General features: G+C 44.1%; 1 protein-coding gene across 7 annotated transcripts; it reads left to right on the top strand.

Moving 5' to 3' along the window:
• The first annotated feature begins 7,636 nt into the window (after positions 1 to 7,636).
• On the top strand, positions 7,637 to 24,944 carry adcyap1r1a (adenylate cyclase activating polypeptide 1a (pituitary) receptor type I). Of its 7 annotated transcripts, none has more exons than XM_028976021.1 (15): positions 7,637 to 7,989; positions 9,393 to 9,513; positions 11,287 to 11,392; positions 15,137 to 15,244; positions 15,709 to 15,809; positions 15,888 to 15,985; positions 16,090 to 16,222; positions 17,071 to 17,224; positions 17,684 to 17,744; positions 17,877 to 17,946; positions 18,343 to 18,434; positions 19,146 to 19,226; positions 19,916 to 20,045; positions 20,670 to 20,711; positions 21,149 to 24,944. In XM_028976021.1, the coding sequence occupies exons 2-15, from the start codon at positions 9,472 to 9,474 to the stop codon at positions 21,371 to 21,373; spliced, it is 1,443 nt and encodes a 480-aa protein (XP_028831854.1). In that variant the 5' UTR covers positions 7,637 to 7,989; positions 9,393 to 9,471; the 3' UTR covers positions 21,374 to 24,944. The 7 variants fall into 7 exon arrangements, with proteins under 7 accessions (XP_028831854.1, XP_028831853.1, XP_028831856.1 ...); XM_028976020.1 differs by having other exon boundaries at positions 19,143 to 19,226; XM_028976023.1 differs by having other exon boundaries at positions 7,639 to 7,989; positions 21,162 to 24,944.
• The last annotated feature ends 830 nt before the right edge of the window (positions 24,945 to 25,774 follow it).

Here is a 25,774-nt window from a genome sequence, read left to right as displayed (position 1 = left end):
GGACTGGTGTGACACTCCACGTCTGGAACCGAACGTCAGCAAAACCAAGGAGATGCTGGTGACCTTCACCAACAAAAAGAGGGACCTGGCTGCAGCAGTTACCACCTAACAGAGCTAGTCGAGGAGTATAAATACCTGGGCACCATATTTGACCACCTACTGAAGAAAGTGTCATCAGCGGCGATGCCGATTTTCAGAAGAAAAGACGGATCTTTTACTACTCCTTCATAGAGAGTGTCATTTCATTCTCCATCATCTGCTGGTTCCATTCCACCAGTATGCAGAACAGAGCACTGTTACAGAGCACAGTCAGCGTGTGCTCCAAGATCATTGGGCTGCCCGTGAGATCCTTATCACACATCTGTGACCAGCAGACGTGCAGGCTGCCACTCAGGATCATTGGAGACCCCGCACGCCCTCTGAACTCTTTGAGTGGGTCCCCTCCAGGCGCCGGCTCCGATGCCCCGGCTGCAGGACACCGATGTTCCTAAAGATGTCCTTCTATTGAACTCTGGACATCCCCCCAAAACAACCATTATCACCTCACACACGTTTTAAATGACGCCCCTTACTGCTCCGGTTATGTACAGTTATTTATCGATCATAGTGCAGTACAAGGAAAATTTGTATGTTGTATTAAGGCTTGTACGTGAGCTGCTCCACTGTGCCTTCTAAATTACCCCGCGGGGACAAATAAAGTTCTTTGAATTCGAATTTGAATGGAGTATGTAAGGGCAGGGTATGTTAGGGCAAAGCATTGAAAAGGCTTGTAGCATGGCTGTGGTGGGCGTCTCACGGTTGCCCGGGGCTTCATGCCGACCTTCCTCTGCGGGTACAGGGTCACTACGCAGTCTCCTGCGGGGACCCTCTGCTGGCATTGTGAACGAACGGGATCTGTGACTATTTTACCTTGTGTTGGTGTGTGTTGTAAAATGTTAGTAGCATTTGTATTGTTTTCAGCATTTTTCTTCAGGTTGGCTGGACACTCAGTTTCATCACCAGAACAAAAAAGAACGATCTGGGGATGAAATAGAAAATATATCAAATTTGCTTCTGGATTCAGTTCCAAATGTAACCTTTCATCAAGGCTTACACTGGATTACCTCAAGGACAGAAAAGCGTCACAACACGATCAGCCATGTACATACTTTACCCGTATGGCGCTTGTTGCTGTAAATTGCAGTTGGTTGAGTTATTTTTTCTCCTTTTGTATGGAAATTTGTGTGATTATTAAACGAAAGATGACCTATGCAAGATTTAAGTATGAAGCTGGTCCAATAATCAACATATTTTATAAAATTGTACAGATTTCTATGGTAAATGACACAGTCTGCAACCTCCTCTTGCCTGTGGCATGATACGAGTCAGTAGGGAGTTTTTTTTTCTTGGGGTTGGGGGCGGCGGCTGTGTTGACACAGCTAAACCAGTGCATTTGCAGTAAGGGTTTTTTTCGGCAAATCTGATTAGTGATCAGCCTGCTTTGGCAATAAAAAACATATCTGAGTTTCAGTGAAGGGCGACTCTCCTCTTTGATGTTCCCTTATTTCTATTTGTACTAATTATATCCAGAAGAGAGAGAAAACATGAAGCAATTACTCCAGCGTGCTCATGTTTGTGTATTTTGGCATAAAATGGTAAGAACAGAAACATGCAGGAAAGTCACAAAAAGTCCAGCATTATGGACGAATGGCAGCAAATCCTGTCTTCATTTCCCGTAAGAATAGAAATAGGAATTTTATACTCTGTGCAGTTCTGCAATGTGCTAATGAAAATGGCATCAAAAGTGGCACAGGTAATGAACTGGTGACAAAACAGCATGCTAGCGCAATAATGGCATACTCATGCACTGAGAACAGAATGTAATTAAACACAAAGTTTTCCACTTGTATTTTACTACAACAGGGTAAATGAACCTGTAATGTAATCATACCACTGTATAAAACCACAGGTATTTCTTTACAACAGGGTAAATGAACCTGTAATGTAATCATACTAAAAGTATTTTATTACGCCGGTGTAAAAAAGCCTGTTACACAGTCTTACCACTGTATAAAACTACCAGTATTTTGTTACACCCATGTAAAAAACTGTAATACAATCATACCACTGTGTAAAACTACAGGTATTTCTTTACAACACTGTAAATGTACCTGTTACATAATCATAGTAATATAGTATTTTCTTACGTATTTTTGACCTCATTCATCAACTAGTTATCCATACTTTTCCAGATCCTTTTTTTGCTTGATTCATTTCATCTGTTTAAACATTGGTACAGAATCTCCCACGAATTTTCAGTTGGGAAAATAAATCCTGTAACACACCAAATCCATTCCAGATAGTATAATTTCATTAATGATAAATATGGTCTGTAAAGGGACGGATGGTCCCAGACCACGCCACTGAAATGCTCCAGCAAACATGGTTCTGAGGCTGAAAGCCATTTACATTTACAGCATTTACCAGACTCCCTTATCCAGAGCGACTTACAATCAGTAGTTACAGGGACAGTCCCCCCCTGGAGACATTAAGTGTCTTGATCAGGGACACGATGGTAGTAAGTGGGGTTTGAACCTGGGTCTTCTGGTTTGTATGCGAGTGTGTTACCCCCTACGCTACTACCACCCTTCTTTGCCTTTGCTTGTCAGCATGTCCTCATCCTATCAATAACATGCCTGTGGTCGAGATCTGTGGATGAGTAAATCTTGTAAGAGCATTAAAACTCCCTTCTAAATCAGCTGGGGATAGGGCTGCCATTGTGTTCCTGTCATCCTGCTGCCGTTTAATTTCCACTTTCACCCAGTTTCTGTTCAACCTTCCTACCCCACTGCCATAAAAATGTTCTTGCATGAGCATGCTGGAGACCTTTAAAACAAGCCAGGTTATTAAAGCCTTGTTTGGCTTGGCCTGCTGGGTAAAAGAAAAAGCCCGACGCAGCTGCATGTCGGGTGGGACTAGTTTCGCTCGAATGAAAAAAATGCCGGTGTTACCCGTGCCCATATCGACTGCAGAAGAACTCCGTAACGTTGTTAGTCTCAAACGGATGAGGTGACTGCTTCCCAGGAAACTGTCAATCCCAACAATTAAATCAATTAATTGGACTGTGCTTTATTGGACACCCTGAATGTGACTCTGACTGTAACACATTTGTTTGTATATCCTTCTCAGGAGATAAATATCTAACATTTGTGACATGTCTAAACCCAACCCTGACCCTTAACTTTTCCATGCATAATTTTTTTGTTAATCATTCTTTCACACAAAAGAAAACCGAAAACAGTGCACAGTGACACATGGCATCCATGTTCACACTTGGTATTGAGCTGCTGTCCCACATTGGCCCCTCGGTGGTGGAATGAACTTCCCTTTGAGGTCAGAACAGCTCAGTCACTGTTTATTTTCAAAAAGCAGCCAAAGACCTTCCTCTTTAGAGAATATTTAGATTAACTTGTAACCTTCTATTTTACATTTACAGCATTTATCAGACGCCTTTATCCAGGGCGACTTATAATCTATAGTTACAGGGACAGTCCCCCCCTGGAGACACTCAGGGTTAAGTGTCTTGCTCAGGGACACAATAGTAGTAAGTGGGATTTGAACCTGGGTCTTCTGGTTCATAGGCGAGTGTTTTACCCACTAGGCCACTACCACCCATAGAATTGTCTTACTTATTGCCTTACGTATAAAATCTACAACAGAGTGAATAAAAAGATTGTATTTATAGTTGGGGGTCCTAGTGAACCAGAACTGATCACTTCATCGATGGTGACATGGAAGCACGTTGTAAGTCGCTCTGGATAAGGGCGTCTGCAAAATGCCGTAAATGTAAATGTAAATGTAACCTGCAATTACACCAGAGGTCCCTTTCTGAAGCCACTACGCGAGTCACACGAGGCGTCTCGGCCAATCAGACGTGTTTTGAATGGGCTTGTCAGAAACAAACGGAACAAAATGACACAGACATATTGGCGAAAGCTCTGAATGTGCAGAGATTGCGGCGCTGGCGCTGGGCACGGGGTGCTGGTGATTGCCTAGATTTGCTATTCTGGCAGTCCCAGCGTGCTCAATAATTGACGTTTTTCCAAAAAAAAAAAAAAAACGTTGAGTTTTCTTGATTTGTCTCATCTCCACGCGGCTGGAAATGTGCCTGAAGCAGAAGTCTCTTCTCATCGTTCGTCTAACTGGTGTAGAAGCAGACACCCACGTGAGTGACAGCAGCAGCTACATGGCTGACAGCGTGTACCCACACATCGAAACCTTGAAAATGTACAATTTCAGCGTGCACCACTCTTCTTTTTACTTTCCGCCCACTGAGATTTTCCATCAGGTTTGCAGTTCAGAATAAAAAAAAATCATCAATTGATGCTCTATTAACGAAAGCATATTAATGATGATTTAATGTACAGCAGCGGTTCTCGGTCCTTTCCATGCCAGGTGAGATTTGGTTCTGATCAGAAGCTCATCATGTTGAAGACAGTGTGTTGGTGTTGAAATTCAATAAATAATGCACATGGAACGGCTGCCATAGAAACAGTAGGTCTTTTTTTTTTTTTTTTTTTTTTTTTGAAGTCCTCCCATATTCTTTTGTCCAGAGTTAGCAAAGTTTCAGAAAAGATATTAAATCAGTTTTTTGTCCCTGGTGGGATTTGACCGGAGGGATGGGAAGTAACACCCGCTCCTTTTGTCTCCCTTCACTCTGGCTCTACCCTGAAGGAAGAGAGCGAGCGAAAAGAAAGATGGTGATCAATTCTGCAGCCTCCGAGACCCTTGTTACAGGAGCGAGGGGCCGTACGGCATTATGTGCGAGGAAAGGGGGTCGTGGGTCGGCGGCAAACGACTTCAAGCATCCTCCCGCCCTGCGTCACAGGCAAATCACCATGGCAATAGGGTTGCTCGGGGGCCTAATTGAGCCGAATCAAAGTGGGGAGACTCGGTGGGATGTCTTTATTGAGCGGAGGACTTGGAGAGCATGTGCAAATGAAGGATGCTTTGGAACTAAAAGGGGGCGGGTGGTAGCAAAGTTGCAGACGTCCTGCAAGGCCCGATTATTTTGCGTTGTATCTGTCCAGGACAGCAAAACATCTCGACATCAAAAGCACTTTATGAGGGAAAATGGAGGACAAGGGAAGTGGCAGACTCCAGCTTTGCCATGGAAACCGCTCATCAGCTATTGATTGGAAATTATTATTCATGGTTGAAGCGAAAATAGGCTTATGTCAAAATTTGCCCTAATTGCTCATTTTGAGATGATATGAAGGTCTGTGTGAAACACTGCATCATGGTTTAAAAACTGCCGTTGAACTCAAATGAACCCCAATTATGTTTTTTTTTTTGTTTCCTGGATGTTTTTTCATGGGCGAGTGCAGTGTTTCTGGCTCATTGTATAAGTGCATCCCCACGATGCCGTGCACCCCAGCATGCAGTCGTTTGGCATATTATTCATGGGCCAGGAGACGCAGGAAGAGCTCCCGTCTGCACGGGGCTGAAAACACCCAATCCTCTGCACATTTTATCCGCTTTCGACTCATTTCTACATGCGAGGTGTACGGCGGGGGTGAAAGGTGAAAGGTGAAGTCAGGGTGAGGCTGGATACAGGGGCATGTCAACAATTGCAGATTCTCTTGGTGGAGGGGACTGTAGAAGGGTGTCACTCTAAAATGACAATTTCATTTAAACGCCTTTAGGGCACCGGGTAACTTTTTATTCTCAGTCATGCAATTAGCGTGCTTAGCTTAGCGTAGCTTAACTCTATAGTTTAACTTAACTGCCCTATAAAGGCAACATATGCAAATCCTTAAACATTAAGTGAAGTGAGTGTGAAACACCGCAGCACAGCACACGGTGACACAACGAAATGTGTCCTCTGCTTTTTACCACCACCCTTGGTGAGCAGTGAGCAGCCATGGCAGGCGCCCGGGGAGCAGTGTGTGGGGACGGTGCTTTGCTCAGTGGCACCTTGGTGGATCGGGATCCAAAACGGCAACCTTCCGATTGCGGGGCCGCTCCCTTAACCCCTAGGCCGCCACTGCCCCGGAGAAAATATTGCAAACAACTTTTTGTTCATCTTCATGATCAGCATAGCAGACCTTTTCGTGCAGCAGTCCACCCACAGCATGAGGTTTTGAAACTCTACTCCAAATCGGCAGCCCTGGTGGGGCGGCCCGGTGCCACCCCCCAGCCACGCGCGCCCTTGCCCGTGTGCTCTGACAGTTACGGCGAAGCCATAAAAAAAAACCACACACATTTATTAAAAAAAAAATACCAACGAAACGCACAAACTCGACACAAAGTCGATTAAAAAAGGAAAACGTGGAACTTTTTATATACTAGCCAGCCGGTGTCCTTCAGTGAATGTGAAATGATATGAAGTGATAAATGCGTTTAGAGCTGTCGGGTTATTTCCTGCTGTGAAATTTGCCACAGACTGACTGTGTATGGCATGAGTCACAGAGGCAGATTTCCCTGCGGCCAGATCTTTTTCGGCTCTCGCTGTAACAGTTGTTCATGCCTCGCCGGCTTTGTTCAAACCATGATGCAGGTTGGAAAACACATTTTTTGGGGTGTAATGGTTTAGTAAATGGTTATGAGAGAGCACCCCATTAACCTGGGTACCAGGAAAAAAAATCTGAACATATGAATAAATAAAGAACCAAAATTCTGCTCTTTAAATATTACATTAAAATGAGTTGTAACAACATCCACTGTAAATGTGGAGAATTGATACCAGTTTCATCTAAATCACCAGTCCTTCATAACATAACTTGAGTCCAGTTCCTCCCAGAACATTTCCCAGCATCCATAGTGACTGGGTGGAAGTGGCCTAGTGGGTAACGCAGGTTCAAATCCCACTTACTACTATTGTGGCCGTGAGCAAGACACTTAACCCCGACTGTCTCCAGGACTCCAGGGGCAGTGGTGGCCTAGCGGTTAAGGAAGTAATCAGAAGGTTGCCGGGTCGAATCCCGATGCCACTGAGGTGCCATCCCCACACACTGCTCCCTGGGTGCCAGTCATGGCTGCTCACTAAGGGTGATTTACATTTATGCTTACAGCATTTACCAGATGCCCTTATCCAGAGCGACTTACAATCAGTAGTTACAGGGACAGTCCCCCCCCCCCCCCCCCCCCCCCCCCCCCCCCCCCAGAGCAACTTAGGGTTAAGTGTCTTGCTCAGGGACACGATGGTAGTAAGTGGGATTTGAACCAGGGTCTTCTGGTTCATAGCCGAGTGTGTTACCCACTAGGCTACTACCACCCATAATGATTAAATTATGGGTTAAATACAGAGGACATACAGAGGACAGAGGGTTAAATACAGAGGACACATTTCACTCTGTGCACCGTGAGCTGCGCTGCAGTGTATCACGGGGACTGTCCCTGTCACTACTGACTGGTCTGGATAAGGGCAAACCTGACATGCCTTGTTCAACAACCAATAGTGTGAGGCTAATATATTTTTCTTTTTGTATTTCTAATCCTTTCTAATAAAAGTTTGAGGATGAAAGCACCCTCTCCATGGTGCTGAATCGCGATTCGACATCGGCGGATTCCTTCGGTCGGCGTCGATCGCCCCGAGGAGGCAGGTGCGGAGGCGCCTTCTGATTGGCTGGCGGCGGCTGCGCGGCGCCGCGGACGACGTGATATCGTCCGACGATCGGCGGCGGGCGGCAGCAGTTCCTCTCCGTCCGAGCTCTGGAATACAATAAAAAAAAAAAAAAAAAGAACCAGGAGAGAAGCGCGGGTCGGTGAAGGGTCTCTCTCTCTCTCTCTCTCTCTCTCTCTCTCTTTTAGTAGCAGTAGTAAAAGGCGAGATTCGGTCCCAGGCTGCAGGCGCGGACCGTAGAGAGCGCAGCTCTGCGGTGTCTCGCGATCTCACTGGGCGATTAAAAAAAAAACAATAAAATAGGAAAAATTATTAAAAAAAACAAAAAAAAAACAATAAAAGCTGGACGAGGAGCCCGCCGCCCACCGGAGAGCCGGAGAGACATGGTGAGCGCCCGTCGTCGCCGTGGGTTTAATTTTTTTTTAAATATTTTTTTCGTTGTTCCCTGCATCGCACGTCGCCCTCCGCGCCTGGACTCGAACCCCCGACCGCCTTAATAATTCACGCGGATCGGGAGGAGTGGGCAACGACTGCTGCTGGCCGTCAATGGAACGCGTGGAAATTGCGCGCTGCGGTGCGTCGCACTCGTGGGAACCGCGATCGTGGTCGTGGCCGTGGCGCTGCCGATGCTGCCCGTTTATTAATTAATACTATTAAATAATTAATAAACGTCCCGAGCTTCTCAGCGCGCATGGAGTGGTATTCCAAGTACTTTTTAAATTGCTCTACCTTGTGCTTTTAATTTTATTCAATTTTTTTATTTTGCAACATCTCCAAATGCAGATGAGTTATGATTAATAAGGCGTCAAAATGTCGTCCTGTCATGATGCGTGCAGTGAGTCACCCCAGCGGAGTGGATCCCGCTCCTGCATTCACGATTCTTCCTTCCTCCCTCGTCCTCGCCCTCCCCGCCCTGGTCCACGGAGCGAGACGGTGGGAGTGTGGCCGGTGCCGGCAGGACGCCGCTTTTGTTTGACACCCGTGACCTTGGCAAGGTCCTGGTGGGGATGGGGGGGGGGGGGACGACGCCTGGATCTGGACGCGAGTGCCTGTTGGGTATGGGAAGGATGGCCAGGGCTGTCGAGGCCGAAGGGACGTGATGGACGTTTCAGTGTGTGTGTGTGTGTTTGTCCCTCTTTGAGCTCCTCAGCGTGGTGTGGCGGCGTGTTCCGGGCCCGGTGGGCTTTCTAGACTCCGTGCGACTGAAGGCGTCGGGGCCAAACGATGCCAATATTGAAACCTCGCGGCGCGTTCACTGGTGTCACACTCGCACGAGAATAAGCTGGCAGTGCCGTCGGCCGTTACTTACCGCGGGGCGGGGTGAAACATGGCGTCCTTGCGGCCAGTGGTTCCTCCATCTGGCCTTTATTCCCTGGTAGACCTGACAGGCACCATCCTCATTTGAATTTATGGCTCTTCTGTTTGTGTGTGTGTGTGTGTGTGTGTGTGTGTGTGTGTCCGCGCTTATTTGATAAACCGCTGCTGGGCCGCTAGAGAAGTAATTGGATTCGCTACTAGAGGGTAGAGACGGAGATGGGGGGGGGGGTTTCGGCGCAAACTTCGCCTCATGCCGCCTCCCGGCATTCCTGCACACTCCAGGTTGATCGAACCTTGATCGAACCCTCCTTCCCTCCGGCTGTTTTGCTCCGGTTGGCATATTGAAAGAAACCCCGACGGCTGCCGTCCCGTCCCCAGTTGTCCTCGGCCGGACCAGATACAATTTCTAAGCTGGTAGAGGAGCTTTTGGAAGCGCGTCCGCTCGAGGCATTGTGCTGTGTGTTCCACGCAGATCCTGTGAGAACCCGTGGGTTCCCGTCAAGCCGCGGTGCCAAACAGGCCGCGGAGAACTCCGGCCGGAGCCCAAGAAGATGAGCCGTTACGTGCTAGCGGCGGTCCTCCTCTGCCTCCTGGTAAGTGATAACGCTGCAACATGGAGTCCACGACTCAGGTCCTACATCCCCATCCCTCTTCCGTTTTTGGATGGAATGCAATGGATGTGTTGACAGAATTGACTGCGTCAGTTGTCAAGCTGGGGTTTTTATTACTTTTATTACTTTTTAATTTACAGGGTTTTATAGGAACCAAGAACATTCTGGCCATTTAAAATATTAATATTTATTTAAGAAAAATGAAGTAAAACGTACTTGATTATGTGTTATGTGATAGATTTAGAACTATGTGATTAATCTTAGTCAATAAGAGCAATACTATTAAACTCAATATGTTTAAAAAGTTATCATTTTAATATCTGTAGAAAGGTGCCACGTGCGCGGTACCCAGAACCGCCAGTGTCAGTGTTGCATGGGCGTCAGTCATGTTCATCGAATTACCTCTCAATTTCCTGAATCCTGCCCCAGACGGGTCTCTGGTCTACAGAGATCGCTACACGAGCGAGTGTTCTGCGCGGTTTTCTCTCGGCCCTGCCGCTTCGTCCGCCACTAATTACAACCGATGGACGCATCAAAGCAAACTTCGCAGATAGATAGATCTCTGGTCTGATGCCTCTTGAGATATAATTGGCTCGTCCCTGGGGATGGCTGAGGTAAACCTCGGCACTTCATGTGGCGCCTATAGATTTCTGGGCGAAGCTGGGGAGCTTCTGCGCTTCCACCGACGTGCTGCGTTCCCTTGGCAACACCGGGGCCGATTCGTGGTTGAATCCTCGCCGCCCTGCAACGATAAGTGGGAACATGACAATGTTCTTTTCTTTTTCCACTTTGTGGGGACGAGAGGGTGCCAGGTCTCGTCAATTACTGTGATTAATATTTCAAAATGAGCAATTAATTGAATTAAACCCTTTAGTAAACCCAAATATGTGTTACTCTTAATTTGCCTGAAAGAAAACAAATCTGTGGACGTGATAAATGAACCTATGCAAATGGCGGTCAAACCTTTATTGATAAATGGGAGGTGTCAAATAAAATGGGACGTTGCCTTTAACACTGCGGTTGTGATTGATTCCAACATTCCGACCACAATAAGGGTCAGGTTTGGTATTAGATTGGTACAATTTGGTACAATTTAATCCATTAATCATCATTTAAAGGAATTTGGTAAAATTTGGGTTAATTACATGACTTTTAGCCTCAGAGACTAATTTAGGACCCGCTATAAATAATAGGTCAACTAGGATGCTGCAACTATTGGTCTCCACTCGACCAGAAGTATAAGAAATTGAATGATCTGAGCGCCAGAGGTGAGTGAGCAAATTCAGCATTTATGACACAATATGAACTGTGACATGAGCTGCTCGCAGGCGCAGTCGAGGTCACACTCACATGAATGGTGGAGAATCTGAGCCGAGCCAGAGTGACAAGGTGGCTTCAGCCACTTCCCGGCCAGGGTGATTCAGCCGTCCACTTCAGTGGCACCTCTCCGGGTAGCTTTAGGGCATCCTTGGATTGTAGCCCTTTCAAGTCAAACTGTCCCACTGCACTCATATCTGCTGGACAGACAGTGAGTCAGGTGGCGCGGTGACATCTGGGCCACTGAGGATGTGACCCTGCCGACTGGGAGCAGGAAGTGAAGCTGGACAGGGGTGCCACGCTTGGTGTCATTTAGACAGCAGGGGACGGCAGGGTCTTTGAGGACATCGGTCTGTGTTCAGAGTTGAGATGAGCACTTCCTAGAAAGAAGCTGTTGCATTTATTTATGGGCGGTTTATATGTTTTTAAATGAAACAGGCATCGCCGGTGACTTCTCAGCATTCAAACTGCGTCATCAAGCGTGAGGAGGAACGATGCATGGAGAGGATCGCGTTGCATGACCCCTCCGAGGACCTGGAATATGGTAATGCTGCTTGAACATGTCAGATGCATTGTGTGAAGTGCAGTGTGTGTGTGTGTGTGTGTGTGTGTGTGTGTGTGTGTGTGTGCTCATCAGCAGTAGTGGCCTGGCGGGTAAGGAAAGGGGGTGCAGGTTCAAATCCTGAATCGTGAAGGTGCCATTACGGTCCCCTTGATCAAGGTCCCCATACACTGCTCCCCGGCTGGGTTTCATGGGTGACACAGGGTTAAATGCAGAGGACACATTTCTTTATGTGCACCATGTGATGCACTGAATTTCAGTGTGTTGCTGCTGTGTATCACAATGACAAAAATAATTTTTTTTACACGTCCAATCCACGCCTTTGTGGAATTATTTCAATTCCACCGAATTTTATTGCATTGCATACATTTTAATTTACAGCATTTATCAGACGCCCTTATGCAGAGCGACTTACAATCAGTAGTGGCAGGGACAGTCCCCCCCTGGAGACACTCAGGGTTAAGTGTCTTGCTCAGGGACACAATGGTAGTAAGTGGGATTTGAACCTGGGTCTTCTGGTTCATAGGCGAGTGTGTTACCCACTAGGCTACTACCACCCTACATCACCCTGTTCCTCTGCTAGTTCAGTGTGCTGGCGTGACTGCGGCGAGCCGATGGCATGATCAATACGTGTCGCCCACACGGCCCGTCCTTGTTTTCGTTCGGCTCCCATTCTTCTTCGGCGTAAACAGGAAACTGGCGGCGGTGACACCTGGAAGTAGTTATTTATGCGAGCGGGAGGGCGGTTATATGTGCGCCTGCAGCGCGATTCAAGACGAATCCGTCTTGAGTTTCGCCCCCCACCCCCCCCCACCCCCCCAAATCGGGCCTTCCCAATGTTACGGACTGTTCTGTTGCTGAATACGGAAGCAACAGATTGCGCGGCTCTCATTTAAAGTTAAGTAGGGCCGAACAATAGTAATGGAGTAATTGTAACTTATAGATGCTGAGCAATCAGCTTGTACACGCGATCAATAGTATTGAAAAGCAGGATTATTTAAACTGTTGTTAGAATAGACTGTGAAGATTGGACTCGCCCTGGGCCACACTGTGCCATCTGATTAAAGAAGAACCGCCGATGTTAAATATAGATTTCTGCTTTCAGTCATGATTTAATTATTTATGATCAATAATCTGTCCGTTTTCTGTGGTGCTCATGGTGAATAGTGAAAATATTGTAAAATATTTTTCTGATCAATGTGCCATTATCTCACATTTACATTTACATTTACTGCATTTACCAGACGCCCTTATCCAGAGCGACTTACAATCAGTAGTTACAGGGACAGTCCCCCCCTGGAGCAACTTAGGGTTAAGTGTCTTGCTCAGGGACACAATGGTAGTAAGTGGGGTTTGAACCTGGGTCTTCTGGTTCATTGGCGAGAGTGTTACCCACTAGGCCTTTAGTAGCCACTAAAATAACATTTAGTGTTATTTCACTGAAAACATTTTCATGTCAGCATACTTTAACCGGACACGCAAGGACCTTCATGCTGAATCCCAGCAAACGTCCCCTTGTCTGTGTTAATGCCTTCAGCGGACAGGGAATCATATAGAACATTCAGCCACGTTCACCTAAAAAGAATTTGCATTAAAGTGATCCATGCTGTGAAATGCATATTTTTATGCTGTACAGCAGTGTGCATATATGCAAAACAAGCCGCGGCGTCCCTAAACCAGTTCGGCAGACTGATGAAAATTCATTATCCCGCTAATCAAGATGAGATGTGGAAATTGGATCAATCGCAGCGTACTGCTTCCTCTTTCCTTATCAAAGCTCTCTACAATGTGAAATGTGGAAAAAAAAAAAGGTGTCACTCCTCCGTGTGGCGGAGTGGTGCTCGGTGACGAGTGTCCGGTCCGAGTGGCGCTCCATTGTGCTGAACTGGAAATGGGCCGCAGGGCAGGTTAATGTTCGCGGGCCTGCGTCACGAGAGCTCTTCAACATTACTCATCCCCGCAAGTCAAAAGCAGGCGAGATGCTAAAATCTACGGCGCTTGTTTGTTCGCTGAGATGAATTATTTGGTGGTGATTCCAGGTGGATCCCTCCATCTTTCTGGCACAAATATAGCCTGAAGGAGCTGTATACATTTACATTTACAGCATTTATCAGAGCGACTTACAATCAGTAGTTACAGGGAAAGTCCCCCCCCCTGGAGCAACTTAGGGTAAGTGTCTCTCTCAGGGACACAATGGTAGTAAGTGGGGTTTGAACCTGAGTCTTCTGGCCCATAGGCGAGTGTGTTACCCCACTAGGCTACTACCACCCTGTAGAATCACTGGGAGCGCAGACATGGCGGTACGTCTTCTCCCTTCGGGCTGCGGGTCCTCTCGTTTTGCCCTTTAAAATGTAATTGGCTTTGTGTCCATCCTGCCAGACAAAACACAAACAGATTATGGCGGAACGGGAGCAACGCATTTTTTTTTTTACCAGACAGATGCAAACCATGACCCGTTAAGACAGAGATCCCCCATAGGAGGAGGATGGGTGGTAGTAGCCTAGTGGGTAACATGCTCGCCTGTGAACCAGAAGACCCAGGTTCAAACCCCACTTACTACCATCGTGTCCCTGAGCAAGACACTAAACTCTGAGTGTCTCCAGGGGGGGACTGTCCCTGTAACTACTGATTGTAAGTCGCTCTGGATAAGGGCGTCTGATAAATGCTGTAAATGTAAGGGGCACGTTGTGGCTGACTGAGGAGGAACCTCGGGGAGTGTCATTTCATGAAGTACAACTGTGATTACTCCGGCCGTAATGAAGTATCGAGCGGCCATCTTAACCACTTTCATATTTGCCCTCGTTGCTAACCGGATTACGGTCTGGTCAGTGAAGACACACTGGCAGCCGACGCGTCTTCGGAAGCGTACGTGGCCAGACGTTCTGCCCACATGCACGCAGAACTTTTTAAGGAAGGGAGTGAGATCCGAGACGGCGGGGATTCTGTGATGTGCCGTTAAAATATGCAGATGCATATGAGTGACAGAGGCAATCCCCGTAATTGAGTTAACCGGTTTCTGTTGAGAGCAGCAAGATATCCATTAGCCTTCAGGCGCAGTGTGCTTCTTTGAACAGGGCAAAGTAAAATGGCGACCGTGAGTTGTCACTGTGATAGAAATGATAATGGATCCAAAAAAAGAGGGCACTGAGACGGCCGAGACTCCCCAAGCCCCTACCTGCAAGCAAGATTTCTTTTACACATCAATAATCTACGAATGTGGTGGTGGTAGTAGCCTAGTGGGTAACACGCTCGCCTATGAACCAGAAGACCCAGGTTCAAATCCCACTTACTACCATTGTGTCCCTGAGCAAGACACTTAACCCTAAATTGCTCCAGGGGGGGACTGTCCCTGTAACTACTGATTGTAAGTCGCTATGGATAAGGGCGTCTGGTAAATGCTGTAAATGAAGTGAAAGTGAAAGTGAAGTGAAAGTGAAGTGATTGTCACACGTGATACACAGCAGCAACAAATGTAAATGAATGTGTGTTTGGAGTTAACCTTATGCACTAACATACTTCAGCATATAACATGCATGTAGTAATCAGTCATTGTTAACGTATGAAAAATGTACTTTTGGCTATACAGCGAATGTGATTGCTGGTGGAACTGTAGACTAGTGCATCCATTCTGTGTGTAGGGCAATGTTTTGTGGCAGTTCAGCCGACCTTCTGGCGCCCTCTGTTGGTAGGAGGAACAAATAACAGCCTGTGCTGGTTCCTTTTCAGGCTGCCCCTGGATGTGGGATAATCTGACATGTTGGCAGGCAGCGAGTGTTGGAGAGGTTGTGGTAGTCAAATGTCCAGAGCTGTTTGAGTTCATGAGCCCATACGACGGTGAGTGTGAAAAAAAATGTTATGCATGTTTTTTACTTTTTTTTTTGCGTTCTTCACAGTTTTAATTTTTTTTTTGCAGGCCTTTAGAGTTGAGCCTTCCCAGCCCTGCAAAATCAATAAATCTTAAATTAACTTCCTGGGAGAATTGAAAACTAGGACAGCGTTTGTATTTGGGGTCCATATTTAAAGAATTCTGTTCTAGGGCATTCACCACGTGTGCAGGACATTTTTCCCGTCTGACCAATGCACTCATACTCGAATACGAATCCAAGAGGAACTATGAAAATGATATGAATATCAAGGGTCTGCATGTTTGAGAAATACATGCCATGTACTGTATATTATACTGTATATTATATACAATTTCACATTGAGCATTTAATGTCTTTACGGTTGACAATAATAAAAATAAAAGATCATACACACACACTTGTTGAATGACGTCTGTTCTGGGTTGCCTGCAGAGCTGGGAAAAATCAGTAGAAACTGCACAGAAGAAGGCTGGTCTGAACCCTCTCCTCATTATGTGGATGCGTGCTTGTCCTTCGAGAGCGTCAACAAAACGGTATACACACACACACACACACACACACACACCTGCTTATACACTTGTGCTCAAAATGACCTTCTTCTTTTACCACAGGAAACATTCTATCCATCCGTCAAAGCTCTCTACACTGTTGGTTACAGCACCTCCCTGGTGTCTCTAACTGCCGCCATGGTGATACTCTGCAGGTTTAGGTGAGGAAGCAATGCGTCAATTGGCTGGGATTATACAACATATAATTTATTGTATAACCTACTGTATAACATATGCATATTTTTTTAATCGTTCCATTGGTTAGGAAGCTCCACTGCACCAGAAATTTCATCCACATGAACCTCTTTGTGTCCTTCATCCTGAGGGCAATCTCTGTCTTCATAAAAGACGGCGTTCTGTATGCAGAAGAAGACAGCGACCACTGTTTTGAGCACACCGTAAGTCTCTCTTTAGAACACTTTTATTTTTTTACTCTAAAAGATGAGCAAGAACCAAAGCAAAAATAAATAGGAAGGATGACAGCATCAAATATGAAACTAAGAACACAAAAAAATGCCATTAAATATTCTAGCCAGTTAACTTTTTGTTCTCTTACCCCACATCTGGGATCAAAGAGATTTTAATTGGGACGATTTATTTGAGAAACAAGCCACAGACTCCCTTTTTTAAGAAGACAAGGTAATCTGGACCAGCAGACTTCCACAAATTCGGTACAAATCTCTATTTGTTTCAGCTCCAGACAGATGTTAAGGTGTCACTCTGCAAAAGGAGAATGAAAACAGACACAACGATTATGAAGGAAAAGCGGTCAAAGCCACAAAAATGCACCAATTTTTAAAAATATATCCGGAAAGGTTCAAGTTGGGACATTCGTTTTTGAACTCGAACTATGTAACCAACGACAACGCAGCGTCTCCATCCCGCTGTCTGTCTGCTGAACATCCATAATTAATAGCTGCCAGGGAGTTTGCAGGGCTGTGGAAAAATCCCATTAGTGAGGCATTAGCCTTTCAATACCTGCTCAGCCCCATGCAAGCCCATCATTGTGCTTCTCGGGCTCCTGCAGCGTCGTCAACAAAATAATCATTAGGTGCCCTAACGACATGCCCTGCTCGGCGAATAGCGTGTCCGGTCACATACCTCGTGTGCAAGGGCACGGCACGGCCGCAGCATGAATTTATGGGCCGTGTGCGATCTTTCAGTTGATGTGAGGCACTGCAAGAATTCCATCATTAGACGAGTTGGTCTGAGATGACTGACCAACTTGTGCTTTTCTCTCCATTAGGTGCCTTGCAAAGCGGTCATGGTCTTTTTCCACTACTGCGTGATGTCAAACTACTTCTGGCTTTTCATTGAAGGCCTCTACCTGTTCACTCTGCTGGTAGAGACGTTCTTTCCCGAAAGAAGATACTTCTACTGGTATACCATCATAGGATGGGGTTAGTGCCTGTGCCTTATAAAGAAGTGAATACAAAAGGATGCAGATTTAATGTTTAATGTCAGACTAAGCTTAGTAGTTATGAACGTGTATATGACGTATATCGAATGAACCTAAACTTACCGAATGTTTAAACAGTGTGTCGTGTACAGAATTAATTGGAAATTTCACAAAACACTTGTTAAATTTAAAATGCCAGCTAGTATTAATACATCAATGCTCTCCAAAAATGCATTATGTGCCCATCAATAATTGATAAATAGATTTTTTGACAGTGACCTGGTTAGTTTTAGCTTGGAATAGCACAGAAGAAACTGCACACATTGCATTTGAAGTGATGTTTGGCCCTGTTTCTTTTGTAACCCACAGTCGGTAAAAATACAGTCCTGAGAAGTAAAATTATTGTTTTTAATGTTCATTTTTTAATGTAGTTAATCTGAACTCTTTTGTTGTTGTTCAGGAACACCAACCATTTGTGTTACTATATGGGCCGTACTGAGGCTACACTTTGATGACACGGGGTATGTTAAATACATGTTGTATGTCGACTCTGTCTCATCCTGGTTGTAATGTTTTGCACAAAATGTTAAAAATGTTTACATTTTATTTTCATATTATTTACATAAAACATTCTTATGGTTTATGTTTTACAGATGCTGGGATATGAACGATTACACTGCACTCTGGTGGGTCATTAAAGGACCGGTTGTAGCTTCAATTATGGTGAGAGAACATTTCATTACCATCTGCTGGTTTACCACAAGTGTCTGTCATACATTAATTATTCATTTTTAAATTGTACCACTGAAAAAGTACTTCTCACAGCAAAAATAAAATCCTTGCAATTAAAAACTCCACAAAAAGGGAGTGGTAAAATTCAATATCAGATGAACAATATCAGCTATTTATATACATAAAAAAGCACAAAAACTGTTGCTAAGTAACAAGCAAGATGCAGTTGTAATAAATAAAAGAAGATGATAATTGTGAAATATCATAACTGTCCCTCCTACAAAGCCAAGGGTGCACTTATATATTCATGTTTTATAATATATCTATTGCAATTCTAATTGAAATCTGTTTTAATTGTATATCATTTGCTGTAATTGTCTTGGCCAGATCAACTTTGTGCTCTTCATTGGGATTATTATCATCCTGGTCCAGAAGCTGCAATCTCCCGACATCGGAGGGAACGAGTCCAGCATTTACCTGTGAGTCTCCTGTCACCATGGAAACAGAACATTACATACACTCACACATTCCATCTGGAGAGAATTTGGACTGGTTGTTCCGCAGCCTTTCCTCCTTTTGCTTATTAGTAAAAATCCCTGAGATCCTCCCAGCTGAGAATGTTCATTTTGGCCTCTCTGCATTCTCCTTGCATCGACCGGTTGCTACCCAGCCCCTGCCGCCGATGACTGGCTGTTGTTTGTCTCATCTCTGATTGGCCCACAGCGGGCTGTGGAAGAGTTGAGTCACTGATAGCAACCAGCCCAAGATATTTTTTGTTGCTAAGCACTTATCTTGAGAGCTGGCTTCATATGTAGGCATCTGGATTTTTAAAAAATTACTATTTTATGAGTGGAGTGATCTGATGTGTTTGATTTGGTATGTTAATCCGTTGCATTCAGCATTTATTACACGCGTACAATCCATCCATACCAGTATGTGTTCATACAAAAAAATGGAACGGTAGAACGCAATTTCCACATTCCACATTCTGAAATTTGACATGTGCACGTATGACGGTTTATATGACCTGTGTGGTTTAGGCCTGTTTGGAGTCTGAGGTGTGTGTGTGTCTGTGTGTCTTTTTTCTTCTTTCTGTCTCGGGGTGTCGGGAAGCAGTGAGTCTCACGTGTCTGTTCTGTCCTTTAAGAGGATGTTGTGTTCTGTTGTGTTGTCTTTGTCGTGTTTAGCAGCTGTGCGCAGAAATGCTTCAGTGAGCCCACACAGGCTGTCCAGCATTCGTGCAGGATGTCAGAACTTTCTGCCATCACTCTGTAAGTGTGCGTGCGTGCGTGTGTGAGTTGCCGTGTCTGTCAGTGTGCGATGTGTCCACGCGTGCGTCTCTTTGGGGAGTGCATGTGTTTGTTGCGTGAGCAGATGAGCGTCTGGATATCAGCCCTTTCGTTTTTCTGTGTTAAACAGGGTTTCGCGGCTTTGCACAGTGGTGTTGCGTCACGTCTGTCACGTTCCTGGCTTAAACGAACCCGTCAGAAAAACGGACGACAAAATATCCGACTTTCTTACCAAACCAAAGTAACCAAAGGCAAATTCAGCATCCAGAGGGTTTTATTCTTGCAGCCAATGTTGCCTGCTGGAAGACCTGTATTGCATTATTATTCTTATTATCATTAAAATTTGTATTTTGGGGCGGTGGTCGTTGTGCTGTTAGGCAGGTGGCGCTGTAATGCTCCGGAGTCGGTGTTTTTCTACTGTCTGATCAAAGCTAAATGAGATGTCCTGGTTGATGGAGTGATGGAAATTGTGGTTTTAATGCATGTTTGCATGAAGCCCTACACTTACACAACGTTTTTTTTTATAAAGGTCGTTCCTGTTGGGAAAAAAAAGCCATGCTCCAGGTCTAGGATCAGAAGCGCGATGACATGTTAACTGTAAACCGGTCCAGTCGTGTCATACATCTTAACCCGTTAATTTTTTTTTCTCCTTCTTCTTTTTTGTAACACAGGAGGCTTGCCCGTTCCACCCTTCTGCTCATCCCCCTGTTCGGGATCCACTATACTGTGTTTGCCTTCTCCCCCGAGGACGTCAGCCAGAGGGAACGCTTGGTCTTTGAGCTTGGGCTCGGCTCCTTCCAGGTCTGTGTCACAGTTTCTCTTTTTAAAATGTCCAACCTTGCTTGAGCACGCCGACTGGGAAAGTGATGCAGGAAGCATCCAGTATTCCATCACATGACCTCGAGCTCCAAAGCAACTTGTTAAATGGTGTTCATTCAAACAAAATATTATTGCAATGCAATTTATGTGGAACATTTCATGTGGAACATGTGTATATGGGTGTATATATATACACGCACGCACGCACACACACACACCCACACACACACACACACACACACACACACATATATATATATATATATATTTATTTATTTATTTGTTTTTTTGGGAGGGTGAATCCCTTGGTAATTTCAGAGAATGATCTCTCACTTCAAACATGGGGTGGTAGTAGCCTAGTGGGTAACACACTCGTCTGTGAACCAGAAGACCTGGGTTCAAATACCACCTACTACCATTGTGTCCCTGAGCAAGACACTTAACCCTAAGTTGCTCCAGGGAGACTGTCCCTGTAACTACTGACTGTAAGTCGCTCTGGATAAGGGCGTCTGATAAATGCTGTAAATGTAATGCAAACACCTCATAATGTGCCACAGTCTGTGCAGGTCAAGACCAGATTATCTGATGCATGTTGTTGTTCCACAGGGCTTTGTGGTGGCTGTCCTCTACTGTTTTCTCAATGGAGAGGTAACTTTATTTGTCTTGAAAATACAAGATTTAAGTTGTATGTTAATAATTATTTTCATGCAAATACATATATTTTAGTATGTTTTTAATTAATTTATTAATGAACATTTTGTGTGTGTATTTATTTGCTAGCAATATGGTAAATTGCGTAATTATTATATGAACCCAAGAAAATGCATGGCATAATTAAGGCTAGGGATGTTAACATTCCTTTAATAAATGTATGGAATAATCAGTGTGTGAACAAATAATTTATTAGCAAAAATTTATATTTTTGTTTAAATGTGGTACAAGTCAGACTGTTGTGCAAAATTGTGCAATTTAAAAATTGTATGTGATTAGTTTGAATATTACATTTAACATATTCAGCAAATGATGGTAATAATATATCATGTGGACCTCTTCCGCTAAGTACATAAAAAAATGACGTTTTCAAGTTTCTGCCTAAAGGTGCAGTCGGAGATAAAGAGGAAATGGAGGAGCTGGACGGTGAACCGGTACTTTGCTGTGGATCTGAAGCAGCAGCGTCACCCATCGCTAGCGAGCAGTGGGGTGAACGGCGGGACGCAGCTCTCCATCCTGAGCAAGAGCAGCTCCCAGATACGCATGTCCAGCCCCCAGGCGGAGAACGTCAACCTCAACCTGCCCACCTGAACGTCTAGCGGTCCTCACTCCACCCGTCCCCTGTCCCAAGTCCCGCCCCATTTTCACCTGGTCCAGCTCACGCCCAGGCGTGCTCCAGTTCGTCCTCCCACTAAATCGTTTAGCACACAGCCAAACCATGAAAAATATGGAGAATTACAACACGTGTGCCCATATCGCGAACTGAATGATTTGCTAGTTTACAGTCTAAAAAGTAAATCCAGGATCTGTTATTATATACATTATATAAGATCAAAAGGAGAAACAGTGGTGGAAAGGACATCATATTTGTCTTGGCCCATGGATGAACATTTTTATTTATCTAAAAGCGAATGGCCAGCGTCAACACATGCGAGCAGTCTACTGATCTGCAGTGTAGTTAGTACCAACACTAGCAGGTTACTACTCTAGTGTAACTTGGTGCATTCTGGGTGCTTTGCCCAAGAAAATGGAAGTCAAAGATTTTGCAGAAGGTCACTAGATACAGTAAATGTGACAGGAATGCATACCTCAATGGCTGCTCAATATTTCTTTACTATACTCATCCTTTCATAGTGCCAACAATAGAATAACTGTGTGCCAAAAAAATGACAATTATTTTTCATTAAACTGAATCCAATAGTATATCAATATCTCATAAAAATTGTTCACTTGCAAAAAAAAGTGCCAAAATATGTCTGACAGAATTATACAAAATATTTAATACTGCATATTAGCCTCTAAGTGCTGACTTGCACCCAACCCGTTATGCACTCTTGGGTCACGTAAATTCAGAAACCTAAATTCAGTACCTATGACATTCATATATAGGTACGTTTTATTTACTCAGTGTGAGGCTTTAGGGGTGGACCTTGGTGCACAAACCATGATCCACGAGGCCATGGGCAAAATTGGTGTAGGCTGAAAAGTGGTCAGGCCCATTCTGCAGTAGTGTAGTGTCTAAACCGAAACTCTGCTTGTACAAACGCCTTTGTGATGGCTTCAGTGTTCCATTTTACTAAGATGCTGGTGAAATTCATTCGTTCTTAGTTCTTTTACAATCAGCCACCAAGTACAGAGTATGTCAAATGTATGAAGATGAGTAACTGATCTTGTCGAACTCTTGTTGTGCTTTGAATTTCTATATTTTCTATTTTCATATCTTGAAGCAAGGAAAAAAATATTGTGACGTTCATGTCGAGGAAGCGGTGGAAAACATCCAAATCTGTAGACATTTTATATCCAGAAGGAAAATCTACTCAGCAGGTAGTAAAAAAATACTTTTACCTCATGAGGATATGTCGTATACGCTAGGCAAGAGTAGCGTGACGTATAGTGAAAAACGGTGTCTTTCCAGATTTCTATTTCGCTGTTTGTGTTCGGCAGTGCTGAGGGCGAAGTTGGCGGTGAAACCCTGGATCAGGACCCGAAGACCCCGTGGTTCGTGTAAATTAGCTCCCTAAAGTACTACAAAATGACAGACACAATCGCTTAAGTGATACGTGGACTATGAAGTGTTCGTGCTCTTTACGGTAGAAGTTTAGGCTGAACGATTTTTTTTTTTCCAAAGTGCCTGTCGGTCACACTAATTGTTTTGTCTGCGGGGAAAAAAGGGACATGGCAGAATGTGTTCCTTTGCCATTACAAATTGAAGGGAATTATACGAGTGCTTTTATAGTTTCTTATTAATTGTAATAGCATACATGCCTTTATACAGCAGACATTTTGTCGTTATGTATACTTCAGCATTATGACCACTAAATGTATTCTCAAAAAATCGCATTACGCCAGATGTACACGTGTCGTCCTAAAATTTCCGTTTCTGAAAATTTCAAGACATTTTCTAAGCAACATAAAAGCACTGGATTTGACAGTCCACTCTGCAGCCCTTTAGAACCGAGCCGGTCTGATGTCTACCCTTCCCTTACACCAAAACATACATAGTCAGCAGCTTCAGACAATCCTGACTTTCTTTCCGTTTCCTTTTTATTTCTGCAAGTTCTAAAAACTCTGATGAACATATTTGTACAATATCTTCAATTGTACAAAATATTGTGTGTTTTTTTTAACTATTGAACCTCAAAGTTAAGAGTAACGTTGCAATATATTTATTCCAATTTAAAAAAAACACAAAGCTTTTTTCATGCATCAGTATTATTGACCGTTTCATTGTCAGACGTATTTAGATCACAAGCCACAAAATCGTGACAAATGATGTCAGATGTATAAACTTGTAGCACAGCTGTGAAATTCTGATAGAAAACTGAAAGTGATGTGCAATATTTATATGCTTTTACTGGCTCACTGGCTGGTGCATTGCGTTTGTGAGCTTGCTGCACATTCTATTGTACATTTTCTGCCCTCTTGGAAGGTGTTTGCTCCACAAAATGTCGAAATTTTGATCTTTGGTGTATTTAATTTGTGAAGAATCAGTCTTTTATGATGAACCAGATGTGGAACAGGTTTTATTGCATCCCAGATGGGATGTGATTTTGTTTGTCTTTGTTGGAATAGGGCTAATATTTTCTGAGTGGGAACCGAATGTATTTTTTTTTTTATATATATATATCTATTCAATGACAGTTGTTTTTAAAAAGGTACTAGCCGGAAGCATAGATCTGTTCTGTACACACAAGTAGGGGAAGCGCCACTGATGGTTGTCTATAGACGTCGTGTGCCTGCATGGAAAAAATAAATAAATAAAAAACCATAACATGAATTATATCAAAAGAATAATAATAATAAAAAAAACACTATTCTGCTGCTTTACATGTTCTACACACCAGCTGTCACTCTGAGCCGGCGCGCTCGGACTGAAACGACCATGTCTCGGAGCTGTTACTAATGAGTGTCCAAATGAACTGTGCTTGTGTCTTATCTGCCTGCCACTAGATGGTGTTTTTTCTTTTTTTTCTTTCTCTTCTTCATTTCTTTGAAACTATGTGACTTGTAGAAGTAGTCGGGTCTGTTGTGACTGCTCCTGTCTATTCTGAATTGAAAGGGAAGCTGGAGCCTTTGTGGTTCGGTGTCACTTGCGTGGGACGGATTTCGAGGCGCTGGGCACGCTGCCAGTCGGCGGCTGTGGGGAGTGTGTGCCATACGGTGCTTAAATTATTGTCGGAGTACTGAATGTAAGATATGAGCGGGAGATGTACTGTAACTATAGCTATAGGCTGCTCTGTATCTACGCCTGCCACTGTTACTGCTTAGTTGTATGATGTCCATGTTCGATGTATAAATACTTTTTTGTACATGTATGAATTCTGCTTTTGAGAAAAGACTGCTGTGCTGTGGTGTGTTTCCCTCTCATTGGTGTGGACTACTCTTATACACACATCTCTGGTCTTAGTACGCTATCTACAGTAAGAGTTGCAATATCTCCAATCTACGGGTGGAAATACATCACATTTAGCTGTCTGTAATGGGGAATTTATGTACTGGGTTAAACATGACTTCTGAACATCTGAAATTATACTTGTTTGACTGCCTGTTTCTGTGAAGTCACTGGAGAGTTAAGCAATCATTCAATTACTTGTTGTTAACCGAGGATATGAACCGGATATCAAATGCCTGTCATTAAAATTGATTTTGTGCCACTGTGCTGACGACGTCTAGGAGAGCGCGAGCCTGCTAATTTTGTGCCTATAAAGTGCATTTGGTATAACATCACATTGGCAAACATTATTGTGCATAAAAGGTGACTTCTTAATGGGAACCATAACCATAAATGTATGTTGTCAACATGTACAACACATGATGGAAAGTCCCATACACCCTTTATACATACATAGAGACAAGTTTACCATAATAATATTATATTCCATTAGTCCCATGAAGGATGGGAAACTGGCAACAAACCACTCGCTACATCTCCTTTTGAGGGCCACATGACAAACATCCATTCAACTTAAACCATGATGAGCTTAAGGTGGTGGTAGGAGGCTAGTGCGTGAGACACTCGCTTATGATTCAAAAGTTACAGGTTCAAACCCCACTTGCTACCATTGTGTGTCTCCAGGGGACCTTCCCCTGTAACTATTGATTATAAGTTGCTCTGGATAAGGGTGTCTAGTAAATGCAGATTCTTTTTCAAATTCACAAATTTATCATCCATGTCAAAACAACCAAACAAGTAATGAAAAGTTTTTTGTATATGTGTATACAGCACAGGCCAAAAGTTTGGACACACATGTGTTTTCTTTATTTTTATGACCATTTACATTGGTAGATTCTCACTGAAGGCATCAAAACTATGAATGAACATATGTGGACTTATGTACTTAACAAAAAAGTGGAGACCTGACCTCCACAGTCACCGGACCTGAACCCAATCCAGAATGCCAAGAGTGTGCAAAGCAGTAATCAGAGCAAAGGGCGGCTAGTTTGAAGAAATGTTTTAGTTAGTTCACCTTTTTTTGTTAAGTCCGTAACTCCACATGTGT

Source organism: Denticeps clupeoides, chromosome 4 (genome assembly GCF_900700375.1).
Source record: "Denticeps clupeoides chromosome 4, fDenClu1.1, whole genome shotgun sequence".
In the NCBI taxonomy this organism is placed as follows: Eukaryota; Metazoa; Chordata; class Actinopteri; order Clupeiformes; family Denticipitidae; genus Denticeps; species Denticeps clupeoides.
The sequence above is the reverse complement of the archived record's forward strand: the minus strand, read 5'-3'. Positions and strand labels throughout refer to the sequence as shown.